This window comes from Neoarius graeffei, chromosome 2 (assembly GCF_027579695.1).
Source record: "Neoarius graeffei isolate fNeoGra1 chromosome 2, fNeoGra1.pri, whole genome shotgun sequence".
NCBI lineage: Eukaryota > Metazoa > Chordata > Actinopteri > Siluriformes > Ariidae > Neoarius > Neoarius graeffei.
Window position 1 is genome coordinate 100,996,273 of NC_083570.1, and position 26,079 is coordinate 101,022,351.

Below are 26,079 nucleotides of genomic sequence, written 5' to 3' on the forward strand. Positions count from 1 at the left end.
CTGCTGTTAGCTAAGCACCGCTCCATACAGATTGAATGGGATTTCGCTAACTAGCGGTGGTTTTTGCTAACACAGTTAGCTGAAAGTTATCGCTAGCCATGCAGGGATTACATTAGCGCTCTTCAGTCAAGTTAAAAGTGATGGACAGCGCATGATTTTTTTTCTTTTTGTAAGTTTTAATAGAGATTGTTGAACTTATCGTCTGATCTAAGTCACATACAAAGCACGACTACTTGTGGAACCCGAGGGCAAAACAGTACAAACTTTGGGATGTAAAAAAGAAAGAAAGCCTTTCAGGAGCTCCGTCAGCCCCTTTTTCTCCTCAGCAGCATCTCCTGGTCCATGTCCTTTTTTCTTTTTTGCTGAGATGAGAATTAAACCATTATGTTTTTTGTGATGTGTCAGGTATTAGTTATAGCATATGTAATTGAGGCTAGTAGCATTTTTAAAGAGATTTTTTTTTTAAAAGTGTTTATTTTTAACAGAATGATGTGGTTATTTTTGACTTATAAATGTTAAAATAATGGTAAATTATCTTTTGACCAGAGTATCTAATCAGTTTTGTTCCAGAAGTGATAGATACTTGAGTGAAATAAATAAAGGCTGAAGCCAAGACTAAAGTGACAGCTGTAAATGTTTCAGTGTCCATCTTTGTAGTGTCTGTCTCCCTGGCAACAGATTTGCTCTTATCTGATTGGGTGTTGCTAATTGCCTGTTGCCCTAATTAGTTGCCCCGTGTCTCACCTGGCTGCCTGTTGCCCGGCAACAATGCCCAAAAAGTTGCCGTGTATCATCACCTTTAAAGTGCATATTCTGGACCAATTTCAGGTTTTTTTTATATGAAAGTATGTCCCTTTACACACTCATCCAGAAGGGTAATTTTGCACAAGGCCATCTGTCTACAGCAGAAAAAAATAAAATAACAAAATGCGTCTGGAAAAATCCCAAGGGAGTCTGGAGCCAGAATCGTGACGTTATCTGCAGAAGCGCCAGCAGGCTGCGAGAGCTTTGCATGGTTTCAGTGCACAGCCTGTGTAGACCAAGCGCTCCCATTTCTCTCTCATTGTCCGGTCTTTTGGGAAACGATGAGTACTAATCCCATCAAGATTGGTGTTGCTACACCCTCCTACGATACATCTGTTAACCATTTTAATAATTACACGATAACGTTGAAGAAATTTGCAGAAAACCACCAGGTCGTTTTCTCATAAACAAACCAGCGCTGACGTAGGATTCAGAGGGAGGTGTCCCGCAGATGACGTCACGAAAATCAGTGTTTGCCGGGAAATTAAAATCGCAAGTTTTTTCAGAGGTGGACCAATTCACCTCAAATGGCTTGATTTCAACTGAATTTTTCTGGTATTGTGCAAGGTAAAAAAATTGCAGAGAATGCAGAATGTTACAGATATTTGACCAAAGTTTAATATAAAATAGGAGAACTATATTGATCTTGCTCCTGCATTTACCCGTGATATGCCCTTTAAAGGAAAACTAAAGGCAAATTTTTTATTATCAAAATTCTATTTATCTGATTTTATTAAATATCGGAATGCATTTTTGATTGCTATTTTGTCGCTGCTATAGCAAGTTATGAGTGTTTGAAATATGCTCTGTAATGTATCAGTCCATATATCAAAGCGATGGCCGTAAACGAGATTCGTTGAGACCTGTGCGAGACATTGTAGGACGGAAGTAAAACGTACAGCGGAAATCAAAGTGACCGACATCTGCCAACGTTGTCAAAAGACACGCGCGCCCTCTTTCGAATGCTGATGTAATCAAGCCAGAAGTTTTCCCCGTGTCCGAAATCGCTCCCTACTCACTATATAGCGGGGACGCCATTTTGTAGCGCTGTCCGAAACCTTAGTGAGGATTATGTGGGAAATGCGCTCAGTATAATGTCTCATCTCTCATCTCATTATCTCTAGCTGCTTTATCCTGTTCTACAGGGTCGCAGGCAAGCTGGAGCCTATCCCAGCTGACTACGGGCGAAAGGCGGGGTACACCCTGGACAAGTCGCCAGGTCATCACAGGGCTGACACATAGACACAGACAACCATTCACACTCATTCACACCTACGGTCAATTTAGAGTCACCAGTTAACCTAACCTGCATGTCTTTGGACTGTGGGGGAAACCGGAGCACCCGGAGGAAACCCACGCGGACACGGGGAGAACATGCAAACTCCGCACAGAAAGGCCCTCGCCGGCCACGGGGCTTGAACCCGGACCTTCTTGCAGTGAGGCGACAGCGCTAACCACTACACCACCGTGCCGCCCAGTATAATATGTATTTATCACAAAAATACATGCATGTATTTGTTATTTTGAAAACCCACCAGCCGCCTGATCTGGCACATTTTAATTGTGCGACAGTAATGACGTAAATACCAGCACGACGGACTAGTCCTTATCCTGTCGTCTTTCCAACTCTTCTCTACTCCACGTTAGTTCAAAGTCATATGAAATAATCTCCATCACTGATGAAGCTGGCAAATCTCGAAATTAATCTAAATTGGAATGATATGGCAATCTGGCTGCTGTGTTAACTGTTTTCAAAATGGCGGCGCTGACACTTCACATTTGAAGTCTCGCACAAGTATCGTGAAGATCGCGCAGATAAGCGACGCCTGCCATGGACCAAACGAACTAAATTCAACATGGCTAAAAACTGAAAAGGCCAATAAATGTAATATAATATGCCAATACGAGTCATGATATACGGTTAATAATAAAACCGAAAACATAATTGAATAACACGTTAATTAAGAAATAAAGTAAGTTTAAAAATGACTTCAGTTCCCCTTTAAAGACCATAAAAGAATATTTTATGGCATTACTCTGGATTTAAAGGTGCACTACTTTTTGAGTTAGGATAGGAACAAGCAAACAAACAGCAGTGTAAACTAGTGCTGTCAAAAATGTCGCGTTATTATCGCGTTAACTTGACTCAATTTTAACGGCGATAATTTTTTTATCGCGAGATTAACGCTTTGTGACATGATGTAGGTTTTTCATAAGCTTTTGAAACTGCCAGGAACTTGGAACAGAACAGAGACTTTGCTTAGAAAAACGATAGCAGCTAGACTGTAATGTCACGCCCCGCACAGCCAGAGTCCTTTGCCCTCCCCCCAAAGAACCAGCACGGGCTCGCGCTGCCGCGCCTCGAGACGAAGAGCCATGGTGCTCGGCTTAGGTTTTGTTTTCCCATCGGCGGCTCCAGCCCGACTTTGCAGTGGCTGTGACAAGACGTGTTATACGGAGCCGTAGTAACTCGTCCCCTCACTTTTAATTACCCGAGCGCACGCCTTAACGCAAAGTGTGCGCACAGGTTATAACTCGCGCATTAATATCTCGTGCACACGCCTTATAAGTCATTCCCACGCTTTGTTATTTTTTTATTCACCATGTCCCCTCTACGGCTCCGTAGTGTTATGCTCTGCAATAAAAAAAAAAAAAAACATTGGTACAAAGCAAGCCCATTCACTTTATGCTGATAAGAGTATTACAATGGTTTTTCATGTGACAAAAATGTGCGATTAAATTGCGATTAATCGCGAGTTAACTATGACAGTCACGACGTTAATCGCGATTAAATATTTTAATCGCTTGACAGCACTAGTGTAAACATAACTTCCTCCAACAAAGATGGTGGAGGTAAAAAAAATGGACTGAAAACAAATAACAGAACAAAAGTTTGAAGGTAATCAATGCAATCTACCATCTTGTTACTAGGTGGCACGGTGGTGTAGTGGTTAGCACTGTCGCCTCACAGCAAGAAGGTTCTGGGTTCGAGCCCAGTGGCTGACGGGGGCCTTTCTGTGCGGAGTTTGCATGTTCTCCCCGTGTCTGCGTGGGTTTCCTCCGGGTGCTCCGGTTTCTCCCACAGTCCAAAGACATGCAGGCTAGGCTAATTGGTGGCTCTAAATTGACCATAGGTGTGAATGTGAGTGTTAATTGTTGTGTCAGCCCTGTGATGACCTGGCGACTTGTCCAGGGTGTACCCCGCCTCTCGCCCATAGTCAGCTGGGATAGGCTCCAGCTTGCCTGTGACCCTGCACAGGATAAGTGGTTATGGATAATGGATGGATCTTGTTACTACTATTTACTCCTGTTGTAAATTGTGTGATGCCCTCCGTTCATGACACATCCTTGTTTACACCAGTTCCATACAAAACTGGTGAAAACGTGGGCTGGTTCACTACCTGGCACCAAGGTTCAAAGAATCCTGAACATAACCAGCTCAAGAACCCATTCCCTGTTGGTCGAAAAAAGGGCATCAGTGAGCTTTTTTGCAGTGAACTGTCCAGTCAGTCAGGACACATGTAAATTCCATGTGGACTGAAGGTTAGAGAAGCAGCTTTGGGCCCAAAGGGTCGCCGGTTTGATTCCTGGGACCAGCAGGAAAAATGTGACGGGAGTTGAGTAAATGAACAGCACTTTCCCCTCCCTCTGTATCATGGCTGAAATGCCCTTGAACAAGGCACTGAACTCCCAACTGCTCCTCGGGCGCTGTAGTATAGCTGCCCACTGCTCTGGGTATGTGTGTGTGTTCACTGCTTCAGATGGGTTAAATGCAGAGGAGGAATTTCACTGTGCTTGAGTGTGCATGTGACAAATAAAGGTTTCTTCTTCTGAATGAATGAATGAAGCATACGACATGACAAGAAGCTAAACACAAAGAAAGATTCCGGACCGGAAGGCAGGTTTCTAAACCTTCTTTTGCAGCTTCGTGGTGCACTCGTTCACGGCTTCAATCATTATTGTGGATCATTTATACATAATTTCCTACATTGTTTATACCAGTTTTGAACAAAATACATGCATCTTAATCCAACAACAGATGATCAAATGCTTGCTCCGGATGGTTCTGAGATTGAACGTGTTGATGACTTCCTGTACCGAGGCAGCTATACAAGCACAGTGCACGATGTTGATACCAGTGTTGTAGTCGAGTCACTAAACCTCGAGTCCGAGTCCAGTCTCAAGTCCCCAGTGTTCAAGTCCGAGTCGAGTCCGAGAACAAGACTTCAACTGCACCATTTGATGGTGGCTGTTTGTTTTAGCGCCATTAACATTAGTTTGTTCCTGAACATGACGTATGAACAGGTGAATGTGCTTCTCTTTGTCAGGGAGTGTGAAGTATCCTGTCAGAGATGGTTGGGAGACGGATGGAAGTGCAGAAGGTGTGTTTATTAACACAAGTGAAGACGGTAAACGATCCACAACGGCAGGCAAAATCGTAAAACAGTGAAACAAGCGATAGGTCAAGTGAGGCACAAACAGGCTATCGTAGACAAGGCAGAATCAAAGATGAGAAACAGGAAATCTGGGATCAGGAAACCAAACAAGGAAATAAGACTTGGTAGTGTATCAGCAACGTAACTCAGTACTTTGCAAAGTAAATGCATTTTCACAGTTTTTATATCCGCGCTGACCGCACCTTAACCCTGTATAGGTGTGAGTCGTTTACAGCACGTGCGTAAGAGTCCACTTGGTGCATGTGCTGTCCGGAGCGTGGCCGAGAGGCTATCTGATGCACGCGCCAAGGCGCACAGGTGTTGACATTCTTGCACGAAATTAGTACAAAAATTAATGTCAATATAAATATCTTATGCAAAATTATGACACGTTCCAAAAAATAAAGAAAAAATCCGAGTCCTCGTCTCCAATTTACGAGTCCGAATGCAGAAGTTCGAGTCCAAGTCCGAGCCATCAGTGCTCAAGTCCAAGTTGAGTCATCAATCCTTAAAATTAGGGCACGAGTCAGACTCGAGTCCGAGTCCTGGACTCGAGTACTACAAGCCTGGTTGATACCAGGATAGGAAAGGCATGGAGAGCTCTCAGCTCTCTTGCTGAAGTATGGGTCTCTCCGATCAAGAAAGCGACAAAGATGAGGCTATTCAAGGCGTCGGTTGAGACCATTCTCCTCTACGGTTCTGATTCTTGGATACTAACCATAGCAGAGCCATGTATCCATGTATCTTGGATACATGGGCGGCATGGTGGTGTAAGTGGTTAGCACAGTCACCTCACAGCAAGAAGGTTCTGGGTTCAAGCCCAGTGGCTGCCAGGGGCCTTTCTGTGCGGAGTTTGCATGTTCTCCCTGTGTCTGCATGGGTTTCCTCCGGGTGCTCCGGTTTCCCCCACAATCCAAAGACATGCAGTTAAGCCTAGCTCACAACCGGACATACGATTTTTTGGCCGTGCGATTTTTGGCGTTTCCCAAATCGCTGCTTTTTTTTGTTCATGGAGAAAGACGCACGTTGGCCGTAAGTTTGTCTTGCAACCTGAAAAAAACGTAAGTTCCCGTAGAGTTTGTTTGACATGACAAAGAACCTCTGCGGCCGGTCTGCGGCCAGTCTACGGCTCGAAAATCAGCACGTCACACGCGCGCCCTCCGTGCGTTTCATGCGTTTTTTGCACGTACACCAGCCGTAGGAGCACGTACGGCCAGTTGTGACCGAGGCTTTAGGCTGACGTGGGGCGGCCTTGGGCTGAAGTGCCCTTGAGCAAGGTACCTGACCCCTGACTGCTCCCTGGGCGCTGTAGTGTGGCTGCCCACTGCTCTGTGTGTGCGTGTGTTCACTGCTTCAGATGGGTTAAATGCAGAGGATGAATTTCACTGTGCTTGAAGTGTGCATGTGACAAATAAAGGTTTCTTCTTCTTCACAAAAACCGTCATGAAGAGAATCAATCGCACATATACTCGCATGCTGAGAAAAGTCCAAAACGTTTCTCGGAACACGCATATCATAAACAAAGCAGGTCAAACCCTCGACTTTCTGACGCCATAAGGCATCATTAGCTGGGTACATGTCAAGACAGAATGAACCTGCTGTTAGAGCTCTGCTATGGACCCCAGATGTGCGTAGATGAGTAGGGCGACCAAATATCACTTTGAAGAAAGTCCTTCAGAATGACACTGGTTTGGAGGGAAAAGAACTTCATACGGCTATGTTGGACAGGGTGACCTGGAGGAAGAATTGTCATGTCACCGGCTTCCGTCGGATACGGTTATGTAAGTAAGTTTCTACCAATGTGATGCGGCTTTTTCTAGCTTGCTTCTGAAGGTTAACTTCAGGCCACGGGAGAAGAGAAAAGACCGGAACAGCTTTTCTGCTCACTCACCACAAGTGAAGGACAACGTGATCATGACCGCCGAACCTTACGCCATATCATTCCGCTAACTTTCCTTACAGGCAAGGTGGATCATATTAAATAATTCCTGATCTAAACGAACGAACAGAACACAACCTCTACATATCCAGTAGGCCTATGCAGTAGTATGTGCTGTCGTTACCGTTAATGAAATGATACCATGCCATGAGGAAAATCAGATCATTCATCTAACAGAAGGACACAAAAATACATCTCATATGGCACCTTCAAGAGTGCAAGGTTAGACTTTGCACTGAGGTTCACTCACTTGTGCTCTTATGGCTGAATATTTCTGATATGAAGCAATCAGTGATCATTAGAGAAAGTACACACACACACACTACAGCAGGGTTCTCAGGTTTTCACAATGAACTTTGATCACAGAAATCATGCTGCGGTTCTGCATCTGACCCGCACATCGCTACACATTAACCCAGATATTAGTGCAGAACAGTCTCGGTTTAGTCCGGATTCATCCTGCGTTACGCAACATCACCGACAAAGCACTGACACTGAAATACAAACAAACAAACAAACAAACAAACAAATAGAACACAACAAAAGCAACTCTGCATAACCTGGAGAGTGACAATGGTGGAGGACCAGTCTGTACTGGTTCCACAAAGATGCTCCTGAATGGACAGATGTGTGTGTGTGTGTGTGTGTGCGCACCACGTACACCATGATACAATGATACAACCATCCCTGAAAAAAAATACATTATTGTAACATTTCAAACAGATGTGTATCTGATTTGAACAGCTGGATAACTGCATCCCACATCTCTCTCTCACTCACACACACAGAGAGATGTAAGGAAAGAACTATTCTGAATAAATATCTGATGAGACTCACAGTGTTTCAGTAGTCAGCAGTGTAAATCTCAGCAGTCCGCACACTCACAATCACAGTGTTGAAGCCGATTTGGTGTTTAAACACTGGAGATAAAGCGCCCTCCATCGAGCTGCACCGTTACACTCCATTTCAATGTAAAAGTCCCTGTGTAACGTTTCTATTTCCGACCGACAGGCGGCGCTAAAGTTCTGCTCAGATTTTATCATCTCATCTCATCTCATTATCTCTAGCCGCTTTATCCTGTTCTACAGGGTCGCAGGCAAGCTGGAGCCTATCCCAGCTGACTACGGGTGAAAGGCGGGGTACACCCTGGACAAGTCGCCAGGTCATCACAGGGCTGACACATAGACACAGACAACCATTCACACTCACATTCACACCTACGGTCAATTTAGAGCCACCAGTTAACCTAACCTGCATGTCTTTGGACTGTGGGGGAAACCGGAGCACCCGGAGGAAACCCACGCGGACACGGGGAGAACATGAAAACTCCACACAGAAAGGCCCTCGCCGGCCACGGGGCTCGAACCCGGACCTTCTTGCTGTGAGGCGACAGCGCTAACCACTACATCACCGTGCCGCCTTCCTCCGACATGTAACAATTAAATACTTACTTTTAGTCCAGATATCTTTCACTGGATAACAGCAATTACTGTATGTCTTCTTTCTTTCTTTCTTTCTTTCTTTCTTCAAGTCCACAGTGTTTGCTTTGTTTTTCTACATTACCAGTGATATGCCTCCTACTAAAATGATCAGATTGTCTCAAATCTTGAGAAATCCTTCATCAAATAATTTTGTTGCATATTCATTCATTCATTCATTCATTCATTCATTCATCAATAAGTGTTTTATACTGATCAAGGTCGGTGGATCCAGAGCTTATCCTGGGAACAATGGGAGTGAGGCAGGAATACACACCAGGCCATCACAGGGCACCACACACACACACACACACACACACACACACACACACACACACACACACACACAATTTAGACTACCAGCCTATCTATCCACCAACACATCCATCCATCCAGCCAGCCATCTATCCACCAACCTGTCCATCCATTCATCTATCTATCCCTCTATCCACCAACTTGTCCATCCATCCAGCCAGCCAGCCAGCCAGCCAACCAGCCATCTATCCACCAACCTGTCCAGCCAGCCAGGCAGCCAGCCATCTATCCACCAACCTGTCCATCCATCCATCCATCCATCCATCCATCCAGCCAGCCAGCCAGCCAGCCAGCCAGCCATCTATCCACCAGCCTGTCCATCCATCCATCCATCCATCCATCCATCTACCTATCTGTCTATCCACCAACCTGTCCTATCTATCTATCTATCTATCTATCTATCTATCTATCTATCTATCTATCTATCTATCTATCTATCTATCCACTAACCCATCCATCTATCTATCCACTAACCCATCCATCCACCAACTCATCTATCTATCTATCTATCTATCTATCTATCTATCTATCTATCTGTCTGTCTGTCTGTCTGTCTGTCTGTCTGTCTGTCTATCTATCCATCAACCTATCCATCTATCTATCCACCAACCTATCCATCCATCCATCCATCCATCCATCTATCCCTCTATCCACCAACTTGTCCATCCATCCAGCCAGCCAGCCAGCCAGCCAGCCAACCAGCCATCTATCCACCAACCTGTCCAGCCAGCCAGGCAGCCAGCCATCTATCCACCAACCTGTCCATCCATCCATCCATCCATCCATCCAGCCAGCCAGCCAGCCAGCCAGCCAGCCATCTATCCACCAGCCTGTCCATCCATCCATCCATCCATCCATCCATCCATCTACCTATCTGTCTATCCACCAACCTGTCCTATCTATCTATCTATCTATCTATCTATCTATCTATCTATCTATCTATCTATCTATCTATCTATCTATCTATCCACTAACCCATCCATCTATCTATCCACTAACCCATCCATCCACCAACTCATCTATCTATCTATCTATCTATCTATCTATCTATCTATCTATCTATCTATCTATCTATCTGTCTGTCTGTCTGTCTGTCTGTCTATCTATCCATCAACCTATCCATCTATCTATCCACCAACCTATCCATCCATCCATCCATCCATCCATCAACCTATCCATCCATCCATCTATCTGTCTCTCTATCCACCAACCAATCCATCCATCCATCTTTCTATCTATCCACCAACCCATCTATCTATCTATCTATCTATCTATCTATCTATCTATCTATCTATCTATCTATCTATCTACCAACCTATCCATGTATGTGTCCACCAACCTATCCCTCCATCAATTTATCTATCCACCAACATATCCATCCATCCATCCATCCATCCATCCATCCATCCATCCATCTGTCTATCGATCCACCAACTCATCCATCCATCTGTCTGTCTATCCACCAAACTATCCATCCATACATCTATCCATCTTTCTTTCTATCTATCCACTAACCTATCCATCCATCTATCTATCCACCAACCCATCCATCTATCTATCCACCAACCCATGCATCCATCTATCTGTCTATCAATATAAAATTAGATCAAACTGACTGTACAGCCACTGCCAGCACCTTTGATCTAAATGTGGGGCTATTAAATACTAGATCTCTTACATCTAAAGCACTAATGGTTAATTAACTTGTTACTGATCAGGAGTTTAATGTACTGTGTTTAACTGAAACATGGATAAAGCCAAATGAATATATAGCAATAAATGAAGCTACCCTCCTGGATACAGTTATATACACCAGCCTCGTCTAACTGGCAGAGGAGGAGGCCGTTACTTATTATTTACAGGCCCCCGGGGCCATATTCTGAGTTTCTTTCTGAATTTGCAGATTTTATCTCAGACCTGGTTATTTCCTTAGACAAAGCTTTAGCTGTCGGAGATTTTAATATTCACTTCGATAACCCAGAAGACCCTTTGAAAACAGCATTTGTGTCCATTTTAGATTCAGTAGGGGTTAATCAGAGTGTCATAGGACCGACCCATAATGGTGGTCACACCCTCGATCTAATACTGACATTCAGGTTAAACATAGAAAATATAGTCACACTTCCACAGTCTGAAGTTATCTCAGATCATTATCTCATTCAAAATATGTCTGAGTAATAATATATGCACCTCACCACACTACTGTATTAAACGTACATTCATGTCAACTACTGCACAGAGCTTTATAAATGATCTCCCAGAGTTATCAACTTTGATTGGGTCACTGTCAGCCCCTGCAGAACTTGATCAGGCAACTGAATGCTTAAAGTCAACGTTCCACTATACTTTAGATAATCTTAAAAGGAAAATGGTCAGAGAGAAAAAAATTAGCACCCTGGTATAATGATGACACTCGCACTTTAAAGACCACTCGAAAATTGGAACGTAAATAGAGTCAAACAAAATTGGTAGAATTCAATTTAGCTTGGAAGGAGAGCTTCCTGAGATATAGAAAAGATCTTAGATCAACATATCTCTCCTCCCTAATAGAAGATAACAAAAATAATCCTAGACTCCTATTTAATACTGTAGCAAAATTAACCAGGAATAAGTCCACTATAGACACATGCACACCTGCAGTATTTAGTAGCAACGACTTCATGCATTTTTTCAATGATAAAATTGAGAATTCAATTTTGACAAAAAATTCAATCTCCTCAACTTGTGTACTAGATCCCTTACCTACACGTCTATTCAAACAGATAATACCTGAAGTATTTGAACCGCTTCTAAAGATAATAAATTCTTCTCTTAGGATCAGTTATGTACCCAAATCCTTTAAACTAGCAGTTATCAAACCCCTGATTAAAAAACCTGACCTTGAGCCCTGTCAGCTAACCAATTATCAGCCAATATCAAACCTCCCCTTTATCTCCAAGATCCTTGAAAAAGCTGTGGCACAGCAGTTATGCTTATATTTACATAGGACTAATATCCATGAAATGTATCAGTCAGGATTTAGACCTCATCATAGCACAGAGACAGCTCTGGTTAAAGTAGTAAACGACCTACTATTGGTGTCTGATCAGGGCTGTGTCTCGCTGCTTGTGTTGCTTGACCTTAGTGCAGCATTTGATACTATTGATCATTCCATTCTTCTGGATAGACAAGAAAATGTTGTGGGAGTTAAGGGAACAGCTCTCTCCTGGCTCAGGCCTTATTTAACTGATCGCTATCAGTATGTTGATGTAAATGGTGATTGTTCTAGACATACTGAGGTAAAGTTTGGTGTTCCACAAGGTTCTGTCTTGGGTCCACTGCTTTTTCTTTATATATGTTACCTCTGGGTGATATTATTCATAAACATGATATTAGCACTGTTATGCTGATGACACACACTTGTATGTTCCTGCAAAACCAGATGAGAGACACCAGCTTAATAGAATTGAGGAATGTGTAAAGGACATTAGACACTGGATGCTTATTAACTTTCTTCTGCTTAACTCTCACAAGACTGAAGTACTTGTACTAGGACCACATGCAGCTAGAAGTAGGTTTTCTGATTACATAGTAACTCTGGATGGCCTTTCTGTTTCATGTGCAGCAGTAAAAGACCTTGGGTGATTATTGACCCCAGTCTTTCATTTGAAACTCATATCGATAACATTACCCGGATAGCTTTCTTTCATCTCAGAAATATTGCTAAGATAAGAAATTTAATGTCACTACACGACGCAGAAAAACTAGTTCATGCTTTTGTTACCTCTAGGTTGGATTATTGTAATGGCTTATTGTCTGGATGTTCCAATAAGTGCATAAACAAGCTCCAGTTAGTTCAAAATGCATCAGTAAGAGTCCTTACTAGAGCTAGAAGATATGACCACATCATCCCTGTCTTAGCCACACTGCATTGGCTCCCAATCAAATGTCGTATTGATTATAAAATACTACTATTGACCTTTAAAACACTGAATGGTCTTTCACCACAGTACCTGAGTGAACTTCTGGTCCTTTATGACCCGCCACGCCTACTTAGAGCAAAAGGTGCAGGCTATCTGCTGGTACCTCATATAGTGAAGGCTACATCAGGGGGCAGAGCCTTTTCTTACAAAGCCCCACAGTTATGGAACAGCCTTCCAAGTAGTGTTCAGGACTCAGACACAGTCTCAGCGTTTAAGTCTAGGCTGAAAACATATCTGTCAAGCCTTTTGTTAATATTGTTTATGAGGTAAAGGAGTAGATCTGGAGGGTCCTCAGACATGGAGTGTTTTGGTAAACTGGGATGTATGGATGCTGTCAGTCCCCCACTTGCTTGCTCACTCGAGTTTTTTGATGGTGTAGTGGCTCCTGCTTTATGTCCCAGGACTCTCTCATGCCTGTGTTACTTTCTAGCTCTCCCCTTTTAGTTATGCTGTCATAGTTAGTTTTGCTGGAGTCCCTGCTTGCACTCAGCGCAAAATGTAAACTGTTTCTACTTATTCAGGTGACATTGGGCATACCTAACAACCTGTGTTTTCTCTCTCTTCCTCTTCTCCCCGTCTGTCCCTCTGAGTTACATGTCAATCCTGAGATTGAGATGCTGACCTCTTCTGCTCCTCGGACCTGCCTGATCCGTCCTGATGCCCTATGTCTGGCTGGAGTCTCATCAAATCACTCCTGTAGAGGACGGCCCCATGTGGACAGTTAAAAGTCACATTTGGAAGACGCTCTGGACACTTACAGTCATGCTTTTATGGCTGAGGACTACAGTTGACTTGCTAACTTTAGAACTGCAGTTGTCATGAACAGTTTTGCACTCAAGTTTCCATCAATGAAGAGTTATAACATCAATGAAACTGACTTCATATTAAAACCGTTAATGTTATAATCATGTTGTCTGATGTCACCCAAATGAGGATGGGTTCCCTATTGAGTCTGGTTCCTTTCGAGGTTTCTTCCTCATGTCATCTGAGGGAGTTTTTCTTTGCCACCATCACCACAGGCTTGCTCATTGGGGATAGATTCAGGATAAAATTAGCTTATGTTTAAAGTCATTCAAATTCCGTAACACTGCTTTGCAACAATGTCTATTGTTAAAAGCGCTATAGAAATAAACTTGATTTGACATCTATCTATCCACCAACCTATCCATCCATCCATCTATCTATCTACCAACATATCCATCTATCCACCAACCTATCCATCTAGCTATCCACCAATCTATCCATCCATCCGTCTATTCATCAACCTATCCATCCATCCGTCTGTCTATTTACCAACCTATCCATCCATCCATCCATCCATCTATCCACCAATGTATCCATTCATCCATCTATCTATCCATCTATCCACCAACCCATCCATCCATCTGTCTATTCACCAATCTATCTATCTATCTATCTATCTATCTATCTATCTATCTATCTATCTATCTATCTATCTATCTATCCACCTTCATCCTGGGTATGACTTTAAACTGCAACCGGTGGTGAGTCTCAGGTCCGGGAGGACTTTAGTATTGGGGAAATTGGAGTTACCCCTTAATCACCATTGCTTCCAGGTCCGCTCTGACCCAGAGTGGTAGCACTTGCCTGGGCTCCAGCTATAGGTTAAATAGTACATGACCAATAAGGCACTGGCAGAAGGGCACTTTTTGGTGCAATGTGGCAGATGAACCTAACAGAGCCAATGGCACACCACCAGATGGCATGCGGAAGAGCCACTCAAATGGCCAACGGATGGCATCATTCAGTAAGTCAGTTGTCACTGCGGGGCAACTTCCGTACCCAACAGGTCTGTGGCACTTTTGTGCACCACTTGGTATCAGGTCTGGAGGTCCAGAGCGACAACATGATGGGGGCACAACATCATTTGTCTTACCTTACTGTGCAGGGTGCGTCATTAGGAAAGAATAGTATGTGAGAGCTCATGAGGCCAGACATTTCCATGGCAGCTCGGCTGGGCGGTTCGTGCCACTGCTGTGGGTGACTCTGTCGCTCTGGTGGGGGCCTTGTGTTTCTGTGTATCCTAATGAAGTGGTCATCATCGCTAGCAATGGACAGCTGCTGTCAATGACCATCTATCCACCAACCCATCCATCCATCTTTTTATCTACCAACCTATCCATCTTTCTATCTATCCACCAACTATCCATCCATCCACCAACCTATCCATCCATCTGTCTACCAACCCATCTATCCATCCACCAACTTATTCATCCATTTATCTACCAACCTATCTGTCTATCCACCAATCTATCCCATCCATCTGATGTTTTGAAGAAAGTCATCCATCAGCAGTGCTTCTAAAGTTATAGAAGGTTAAACTTTTTTGCTCATTAAAAGCTGATAAGCTTGATCAGCTAATAAAGGGTTTTTATTCTTGTTTCTCTGGAAAGTCTGTAATTCACATTTATTCTCAAAGTGGAAGCTCAGTGGTAGTTCAGTGGTTAAGGCATTGGGCCACTGGTTGGAAGGTCATGAGTTCAAATCCTAAGCTGCCGGTCTTTGAGCAAAACCCTCAACTCACAAACTGTTCAGTTGTGTCTTACCTCAAGTGTTAGTTGCTTTAGAAAAAACGGCAACCAAATGAGGTAAATGTAGAGCATGTACTGTTATAACTGAAGTATACCGGAGTTATGTCCTGGACTCCTCTTAATATCACAGGGCATTTTTAAATCAAATGGAATAAGGTCATCCTTGTGTGTGCGTGTGTTCAGTAAGGTTATTGCCCAACACACATGTATGTCTCAGGTTTTTCCTTTAATATATGACCCCTCTGTATCAGTTTAATCCCTAGAAAAATAGTATTCAGTGTAACATCTTGTTAAAGAGCAACACTACACCGATTTACATTAAGGCATCTTGGAACAACTGGTGTCCGCGTGGGTTTCCTCCGGGTGCTCCGGTTTCCCCCACAGTCCAAAGACATGCAGGTTAGGTTAACTGGTGACTCTAAATTGACCGTAGGTGTGAATGTGAGTGTGAATGGTTGTCTGTGTCTATGTGTCAGCCCTGTGATGACCTGGCGACTTGTCCAGGGTGTACCCCGCCTTTCGCCCGTAGTCAGCTGGGATAGGCTCCAGCTTGCCTGCGACCCTGTAGAAGGATAAAGCGGCTAGAGATAATGTGATGTGATGTGTGGAACAACTGATGAATAAACATTTTAAACATCTGAGTGAATGCAAGTACAGAGTCCATCAAAGTCAAACTGCAGCTGCTGTAGGCCACAGAGCTGTGATATAGCATGTGTGAGAGTACAGCAAGTGCTAAACTGCAGTCTTGTGCTTGTGTTTGATTTCCAGTCATTTGACAGTGACAGTGTTTGGAAGCTCCAGGTCTGGGTTTGAAGTGGACACTTTCCTCAGCGCTCCGCCCTGAATAGGGACCCTCTCTAGGGCGAGGTCTGTGTTTGCCAGTGGTCCCCCAGTCAGCTCCGGGGGGGTGCTGTCGATCGTCAGCACACGGCCACAGAAATTCTGCTCACACACACACACACACACACACACACACACACACACACACTTTAATATTCTGTGGATAAAAGCAGATAAATCTTACAACCTGGACTGGAACGTGAGTTTCTGAGGACTCCAGAATGAATGGTGAATATTTTTTATCCAGCAACTGATACATGCTAAAATCAAAGACTTTGGCCAATATGTCTTTGAGACAAAGGTTATGTGATTAGAGCGCACACACACACACACACACATTGTAATACTTTTATTTGGATCTAAACACAAGGAAATTTCTTATTACAGATCCAAATACTGATTGGAAGTAATTTCATAGGATTAGTAAGAACAGGTCAATCACAAAATGTCATGTGCTATCCATTAACTAAGACAGGTCAATCACAAAGTGTCCCATACTATACATTGCACTATATTGATAGTTAGGGGTAAACATGCAAAAAAAAAAAAAATAGGCATGGTTAAGGGTACACATGGCATCTCCTTCTCCAGACTGATATGCTGCCTATTATGGCAGAGATTGAACAATACTTGGCAAGTTTTTTTGAATTGTCCTTACTCAGGCCAAGTTTACATTAGACCGTATCTGTCTCGTTTTCTTCGCGGATGCACTGTCCGTTTACATTAAAACGCCTGGAAACGCCGGGAAACGGGAATCCGCCAGGGTCCACGTATTCAATCCAAATCGTGTCATGTCGGGTGCTGTGTAAACATTGAGAATACGCGGATACGCTATGCTGAGCTCTAGCTGGCGTCGTCATTGGACAACGTCACTGTGACATCCACCTTCCTGATTCGCTGGCGTTGGTCATGTGACGCGACTGCTGAAAAACGGCGTGGACTTCCGCCTTGTATCACCTTTCATTAAAGAGTATAAAAGTATGAAAATACTGCAAATACTGCCCATTGTGTAGTTATGATTGTCTTTAGGCTTGCCATCCTTCCACTTGCAAGTGGTAAGTGATATGCGCTGGGATCACACACACAGCGGCTCAGTCCCGAATCACTGCTCGTGCGCTTCACTCGCACGCTCTGTGAGCTGCGCAGGGCCGGAGTGCGCACCCTCCAGAGGGCACTCGCTGTTCAGGGCGGAGTGATTTGGAGCGCAGGATGCCTGCGGAGCCGAGCGTATCCGTGTATTGGCGTTGCTATGTGCACGCGAATCGTGTATTGGCGTTGCTGTGTGCACGCTAATCGTTTTAAAAACGTTAATCTGATGATCCGCTGATACGGTCTCATGTAAACCCCACCTCAGTCCACAGAATTGCAGCCCACGCAGGGCAAATCTATGTACATGTCCCAGGCTGCCAAACACTTGAACAACAAGTTTACACCTATAGCCCTGGTTTGTGACTGTATCCAAAAGTGGCTGGTATTTTAAAAGCTTGGAGTGGTAACAAGTGTCCATGTATAAATCAAAACAACAACCTATTTCCACAAAAATAACATTCTTATTGTCAGCATCTATAATGGTGATGTCAGGGGTGTTTGGAATGTTACTAAAGGGGGTGTCTTCATGATTAGCGCTAAACCAGTCCATTTTTACTGCACAGCGGTTATGGATTTTTATTGAAAGTCCGTACACCTCTTTGATGTCTTTTATTACCAGGTCCACCAACCTGTCATGCCGTGCTATATAGAGACCTTTATAAAAGTTGCATCCATTTAAAATGTGTGCAACTGTCTCATTATGATGGGTAGTGAGATGGAGAATGCAATGTGGATGATGTCTAGCACTACGTTCAGACTGCAACCTGAAACGACCCATATCCGATTTGTTGTGAAATCCGATTTTTTTGTTAGGCCGTTCACATTACCAATTATATGAGACTTGTATGCGATCTCCAATATGAACGGAAAACGACCCAAAAGTGTCCCGCATGAGCAAATTGACACGTAATAAGCACATCTACGTAATACGTAAACAAAAAAAAAGCGCACTCTTCAAGTTTAATGATTTCTTTTTTTGTTTGTTTGTTTAATTATCTGGTTAGTGTTAAAGTGTGAGGTCTCGTGTGTGTTTTTGTTTCTGAACTGAAATGAAAACGTGTAGCCTGGTAACGAGGTAACGAGGGTTGACTCCTAAATGTCTCTCTAACGCTACGTTCACACTGCAAGGCTTAATGCTCAATTCCGATTTTTTTGTGAAATCCGATTTTTTTGTGAGGTCGTTCACGTTAACAAATATATGCGACTTGTATGTGATCCTCAGTATGAACGAAAAGCGACCTAAAAGTGTTCCGCATGCGCATTGCAGGATACGACGACGTCACACGCAGTGAGCATGGCCAGTGTTTACGGAAGTAAAACCGCCCGGTTGCGGTATGACTCATCCAATCTAGCTTGAATAGCTGCATCCCCCCAAATGGAAATCAGCTCCCTAACCTCTGCGTCCTTCCATTGAGAAGATTCAGAACCTTCACAGCCCGAAGCGTCCCTCGCATTGATGTCATGCGCAGGGGCGCAGATACGTTTTTTGAACTGGGGGGGACAAAGCTGCCAGCAAACCAACCCCGATATGCCTGTCAAACTTGTTGTGGGTTACCATAGCAACCAAGCTCGAGCTCGCAACCTGTGCAGTCTGCGCAGCTCAACCAACCGAATATCAGTCTTTGTTTTGTTTTATGTGAGTTGTTGCAACTATGTATACACTGCCATGCACCTCAATAAACCGAATGGTAATTAGTCTTTTGATTTTTCCGTGAGGTTTGCCTTATGCAAAGAAAGACAGCATAGACGTTTTTTCCTCCCTATAAGTGGGGGGGACCGAACGAAGTGAATTTAAATCTGGGTGGGACGAATCCCACCCGTCCCCCCCTCTATCTGCGCCCGTGATTATGCGCCATGTTGTTGTAACTTTTTTTGAGAGACCCGCCGCCTACTTCAGCGCAGAATAGTGGCGTTTGTGGCTTGTTGATGACGTGTAAGTCGGATGAATGCGACCTGGCGGTTCAGACTGAAGTCGCATATGAAAAGAGCGGATAGGAATCGGAATTAGGACCACATATCCAAACGGCCTGGGTCGCATGTGAAAAAATCGGATCTGTGTCGTTCAGATTGTCAATAACAAATCGGATACAGGTCGCATATGGGCAAAAAAATCGGATATGGGTCATTTCAGGGTGCAGTCTGAACGTAGTCTAGATGGATACCAGATGGCCAGATTAGATTTAGTCGGTAGCACTTGAAGACGGGCTTTGATGGTAAAAATGGGGATATCCTCACCGACTGAGGTGTTGGAGTATATAGTATGAGACAAGGAGTGATTTGCGTATGGTAAACACGCCAGTTTCCCTTGTAGCCTGAGACCTGTCCAATGTTCTGCGCTCTGAGATCGCCAAATTTTAAGTATGGCTGCTCTTGTTATGTCTTTGAGACAAAGGTTATGTGATTAGAGAGCGCACACACACACACACACACACACACACACACACACACACACACACACACACACACACACACACACAGAACGTACAGTAGTCTGCAGGCCAGGGATCTGAGTGGAGTGGAATATAAAACCCTCTGGTTCCTCTCTTGGCCGTGACGACTCAATAGATCTTTCCTGCAGCAGCTTTGAGTCCTGAAGGAAACCAAAAAAAGATGGAAACACTAAACACTATCTGGATGTTAAGCATTAGATTAGATTAGATTAGATTAGATTAGATTAGATTAGATTAGATTAGATTAGATTAGATTAGATTAGATTAGATTAAAAATGTCAATCCACAGAGCAGAAACAGAAAATGGTATATGTATACTGATGCCAACATTAAAGGTATTACACTACAGTGTGTTGCATAAGTATTCACTCCCTTTACTGGCCAAACCCCCCCCCCCCTTTTTTTGGTGTTAATAACCTGCAACTGAATTGGTCTTCTCTGACTAATGTCCTTTTGAACAGCTGTTCCATTCACTCCATTAATAATGGATTTAATATCGTTCTGCAGGATGGTCAAAGTCTGGGAGACTGTTTTTTTATTCTATCCACATTCACTGGACATGAGCAATCGCACACTCTACTACTGATTGGCTACTCTACTACGAGGCTATCAGCTCATATACCGTGAGTAGAGAAAAACAAAATGGCGGTGCGTGTTACTGAGCTAACCGAGGACAAAATAAAAACTCTACTCGAAAACAAGGCCCTAAAAAAATACAAAAAAAAAGCAACAAAAGATGAAATGGAAGTATTTGATGGTAAGAACATATCATTTTTATCCCCTGCCCAAATGAAGTTTGGTAGGGGACACAGAAATGGGTTCTGTCCATCCGTCCATGTTTCCGTTTCCGGGCCATATCTTTAAAACTACTGAAGATATTTTCATGAAACTTTGTATGCATATCAAGCAACATGTGAACTGGTGCCTTTTGCTATTTTGGATTTTTTTTTTTTTTTAAAGTATTTTTCAAATTTTTACATAAAAAATAGATTTTGACTTAGTTTCTAAGAACAATGTTCGTTTCTGGAGCATATACAATGGCATGCAAAAGGTTGGGCACCCTTACTGAAAATGTCTGTTACTGTGAATAGTTAAGTGAGCAGAAGATGAACTGATCACCAAAAGGTATAAAGATAAAGATGACACATTTCTTTTCAGCGTTTTCTGCAAGATTTGTGTATTATTTTTGTTTTGCACAATTGGAGAGTGAAAAAAGAAAGGAACACCATGCGAAAGTTTGGGCAGTTCTCAGGTAACTTTTACCAAGGTTCCAGACCTTAATTAGCTTATTGAGCTGTGGCTTGTTCAAATTCCTCGTTAGGAAAGGTCAGATGATGCAGATTTCAAAGCTGTATAAATTCTCTGACTCCTCAAACTTGTCCCTAAAATCAACAGCCATGGGCTCCTCTAAGCAACTCCCTCGCATTCTGAATAATAAAATAATTGATGTTCACAAAGCAGGAGAAGGCTACAAGAACATAGCAAAGTGTTTTCAGGTAGCCGTTTCCTCAGATTGTAATGTTATTAAGAAATGGCAGTTAACAGAAACAGTGGAGATCAAGGTGAGGTCTGGAAGATGAAGAAAACTTTCTGAAAGAACTGCTCATTGGATTGCTAGAAAGGCAAATAAAAACCCCTCTTTGACTGCAAAAGACCTTCAAAAAGATTTAGCAGAGCCTGGAGTGGTGGTGCACTGTTCTACTATGCAGCGACACCTGAACAAATATGACCTTCATGGAAGAGTCATCAGAAGAAAACCTTTCCTGTGTCCTACCACAAAATTCAGTGTCTGAAGTTTGCAAATGAACATCTAAATAAGCCTGATGCATTTTGGAAACAAGTCCTGTGGACTGATGAAATCAAAATAGAACTTTTTGGCCACAATGTGCAAAGGTATGTTTGGAGAAGGGTGCCAAATTCCAGGGAAAGAACACCTCTCCAACTCTGCAGCATGGGTGTGGATCAATCATGCTTTGGGGTTGTGTTGCAGCCAGTGGCACAGGGCACATTTCACTGGTCGAGGGAAGCATGGATTCGAATAAATACCAGCAAATTCTGGAAGCAAACATCACACCATCTGTAAAAAAGTTGAAGTTAAAAAGAGGACGGGTCCTACAATAAGACGATGATCCAAAACACACCTCAAAATCTACAATGGAATACCTCAAGAGGCCCAAGCTGAAGGTTTTGCCCTGGCCCTCACAGTCCCCTGACCTAAACATCATTGAAAATCTGTGGATAGATCTCAAAAGAGCAGTGCATGCAAGACAGCCTAAGAAACTTGTAGAACTGGAAGCCTTTTGCAAGGACGAATGTGTGAAAATCCCCCAGGTAAGAACTGAAAGATTATTAGCTGGCTATAAAAAGTGTTTACAAGCTGTGATACTTGCCAGAGGGGGTGTTACTAGGTACTAACCATACAGGGTGCCCAAACTTTTGCTTCAGGCCCTTTTCCTTTTTTGTCATTTAGAAAATGTAAAAGATAAAAATTAAAAATTGTTTTTGCTTAAAATATAAAGGGAATGAGTCATCTTTAACTTTATGCCTTTTGGAGATCATTTCATCTTCAACTTGCTTAACTGTTCACAGTAACAGCAATTTTGACCAGGGGTGCCCAAACTTTTGCATACCACTGCATCCAAAACTATTCATGATACGGATTTGAAACTTGGTATACATGTTAACGAGGTGATGTAGATGTGCCTTTTCATACTAAGAAATTTAAATTTTTCATGTTTCCATGGAGGGGCGGCACAGTGGTGTAGTGGTTAGCACTGTCGCTTCACAGCAAGAAGGTCCGGGTTCGAACCCCGTGGCCGACGAGGGCCTTTCTGTGTGGAGTTTGCATGTTCTCCCCGTGTCCGCGTGGGTTTCCTCCGGGTGCTCCGGTTTCCCCCACAGTCCAAAGACATGCAGGTTAGGTTAACTGGTGACTCTAAATTGAGCGTAGGTGTGAATGTGAGTGTGAATGGTTGTCTGTGTCTATGTGTCAGCCCTGTGATGACCTGGCGACTTGTCCAGGGTGTACCCCGCCTTTCTCCCGTAGTCAGCTGGGATAGGCTCCAGCTTGCCTGCAACCCTGTAGAACAGGATAAAGCGGCTAGAGATAATGAGATGAATGAGATGAGATGTTTCCATGGAAACAATTTCAGACTTAGTCTCTCAGGTTAGTCTTGGGGTAGGTTTTGTTTCCTGAGCAGAACTTGAAAACTATGAGTGGTACGGTCTTGAAAGTTGGTATGTGTGTTGATTAAGTAATGTATATGTTCCTTTTGATACGAAGAAATGTGAGAAATTTTAAATTTTAGCTCACCTGGACCAAAGAGTCTGGTGGGTTTATGCCATGGGTTGCTAAGATCAGTGTAAAGAGGTAGGGTTGGTTTCCTTCAGCAGAACTTAAGAAATGTGACAAATAATATCTTGAAACTTGGTATATAGTTGGCATATAGGGCGGGGGATATAGATGACTCTGTGTTCTTGTTTATTTTTCAAGAATTATTATTAGTATCGTATTTTTCACAAATTGCTCCTGTCATTTCGCCGGTTTGTTTACATTCTAAGTGGACATGATTTTGTCGGACATTTTGTATAAAGTCTTTATTTATCGAATTTGCAAAAATTTAAAATTCTGTTTCTCAAAATCCAGTGAATGTGGATAGAATAAAACGTTTACTCCACTTAATCTCGTCGTACATGGCTTATAGCCAACTCACTGCTACGCACCTCGTTGGCTATCAGCTCATGTACGACTTGATTTCATGGAGTAACTGTTTATATATAATTTAGCAGCTGTGTATGATATTGCCTACTGTTCTATAGTATAAGGTAGTTGGTCATCATCATACCAGTACAGTGTCACATCCCTAATGCAAATGCCATCAGTCCAGAATCTGAATTAGACAAACCTTCAAGATCTCGTAGTTGGAAGTCTTAGCTACGTAATGCTCCCAGGACTTGGCTGTTAGTTCTTGCTGCTTGTGGTTTAATTTGATCTGCATGACAATAAAGTCAACAATAATCAGCAGTCTGGATCTGCCAGTATGACTGATGTATAGATTTAAAGAAAAAATCCTTCATCACCTCTTCGTACGCATGTTTCTCCTGTTGGAGCTCCTCCTGCTCTTTCCGGTCCACAATGCTCTGCTGCAGTGAGGAGACATGCTTGGCTTTGTCTTCACTCAACTGAGCGATGGTACTGAGAACCTCGGTGTCTGGAGTGACGGGTCTCACTCCTTCCAGCTCCAGCTCCGCTGTGATTTCATCCCACACCTCGGCTATCTGCACACATATGTCGTCTTTTTTTAAGGGAACATTCATCCAAAAATTAAACTGACTTCATTTTTGATTTTAACCACAATTCATTTAGTCTACCAAGTCATGTTTGGTGTGTGAGATTTGCTTTGAGCTGCCAGTTTAGCATTGTGCAAACCACCAACAGCATCATCACACACACACCTCAAGAAGTTTGGCTCAGTAACACCATTTGTACATAAACTGTTTCTCAGACTGAACAAAACTCCAATAAATAAAAGAAATGAGCTATATTATGAGCTAAATTACTTCTAACTTACAACTTTGCCTACAAACTTATGGCCACGCTTTCTCACGGAGTTTGAAACTATAACTGGTTTTCGTCCTTTTCTTTCGTTATACAGTTTTATTACCCACCAAAATATGTCTCTTTGAGATACTAAATAACTTGAGACAAGTCTATGATTTAAGTTGCAGTTTGCACAACATTAAACTGGCAGGCTTTATTTGTCACTGTACACTCAAGTACAGTGAAATTCCTCTTCTGCATTGAACACACGTGAGCAATGAGCACACACACACACACACACACACACACACACACACACACACACACACACACACACACACAGAGTAGTGGGCAGCTATATACTACAGCTATACTAAGCAGCTATGGACCCTTTTCACGTGACGTCACGACAAACGCGGCCGCCATTTTGGACGTGTACTACCAGTAGTTTACCACAGCCAGCATTGAGGAACGGCAGCAAAGAAAGTGTTTATTTTCAGCAAGACTTCCATCATGCTACTATATTGTTGTGCACCTGGATGTAGTAACCATCAACAAACAAGGCAAGGGTTATCATTTTATCAGATCCCGGTAGATGCTGACCGACGGAGAAGATGGATAGCGGCATACCAGCGCTTGTGCAGTGACCACTTTGTTGGAGGTAAGACGAATAAAATTAGCCAGAAAAGGCATTACATTGCTGTTAACATTCTGTGGCGGCAAGTGTGTAACCAAATAGGCTAAAATAACCCATTGTAACCTCTTTGTTCTTCTGTAGTAGCTATTAGCTAACGACATTAGCTAGCGTTGTGTTCCTTTGCTGTTGGTAGACTGTAGGACAGATCAGAGGCAGTGTCCTACAAACAGCGCTTAATTTGAGGGGGAGCAAGCCGGAGCGCGCTCCGGAACCTCGGGCGTTGGCTCCGGCAGCTATTTACACTGGATCCGGTGATCCGACACCTCTTTTGACTATGTAACAAAAATAAATAAATAAATAATAAAATTAAAAAATGCAAGTTTATTTAGTGTTAATGTCTGATTTTGATATCTGTCTTGTTGGTGATTTCTCTCATGAAACGACATCCACAAAATATCTGCAGATGAACTTAATTTGCAGTGTTATTACAAAACATGCCCAGAAGCGCAGCGCCGCGCCCCCGTCCCCTCTCCTCTCCTCTTTTTTTCCGCTCCGGAGCCGCTCATCCTCTGCGCTCCGGGACCTCCCACTTTACAAATTAAGCACTGCCTACAAATAAGTGTTCAAAACAAAAGGAACATGTATTTGTCTCTTAAATCCAGGCCGTTCCCTGTAATCTGTAACAACGGTTGGAGAAAGTAATGGCAACTAGTGAGTGCACAAGCCATAGAAGGTAAACTGTACACAGCGCCAGGGCAGTGTGATGGTATGTCTACTTTTAGATTGTGTTAGCTTATCAATGAACACACTCATCACTCGACGAGTTTCACGTCTTTACGACGGATATTTAAATGTGTGTTAGGTATTATTGTTGCAGTCTAAGCAGTCATTGTAGCAGCTAGATGAGCGAGAACCGAAAGGGTCTGTGCCATAAACCGTTATTTCTGTACGGCGTTGCTAATGTGTCGTTACTGTTGTTATTTCTCCCTCTGCTCGCCCTGTAAATGCCCTACGTCGCTGGATAGCGAAGGTGTTTT

General features: G+C 43.1%; 2 protein-coding genes across 3 annotated transcripts in view; both read right to left on the reverse strand.

Annotated features, from left to right (window-relative positions):
- Positions 1-8,114, reverse strand: part of sfxn1 (sideroflexin 1) — a 76,960-nt gene extending 68,846 nt beyond the window's left edge. Inside the window, exon 1 of the mRNA XM_060915304.1 lies at positions 8,017-8,114. The gene's annotated coding sequence lies outside the window, so the exon portion shown is untranslated. The remainder of the gene's footprint in view (positions 1-8,016) is intronic.
- A 7,876-nt stretch (positions 8,115-15,990) lies between these two features.
- Positions 15,991-26,079, reverse strand: part of LOC132882068 (cilia- and flagella-associated protein 69-like) — a 57,998-nt gene continuing 47,909 nt past the window's right edge. For both annotated transcript variants that reach the window (XM_060915289.1, XM_060915290.1), the window contains exons 20-23: positions 23,946-24,143; positions 23,771-23,857; positions 19,901-20,005; positions 15,991-16,428 (exon numbers count right to left, since the gene is read on the reverse strand). In XM_060915289.1, the coding sequence (XP_060771272.1) occupies positions 16,255-16,428; positions 19,901-20,005; positions 23,771-23,857; positions 23,946-24,143 (564 nt within the window). In that variant the 3' untranslated portion in view covers positions 15,991-16,254. The remainder of the gene's footprint in view (positions 16,429-19,900; positions 20,006-23,770; positions 23,858-23,945; positions 24,144-26,079) is intronic.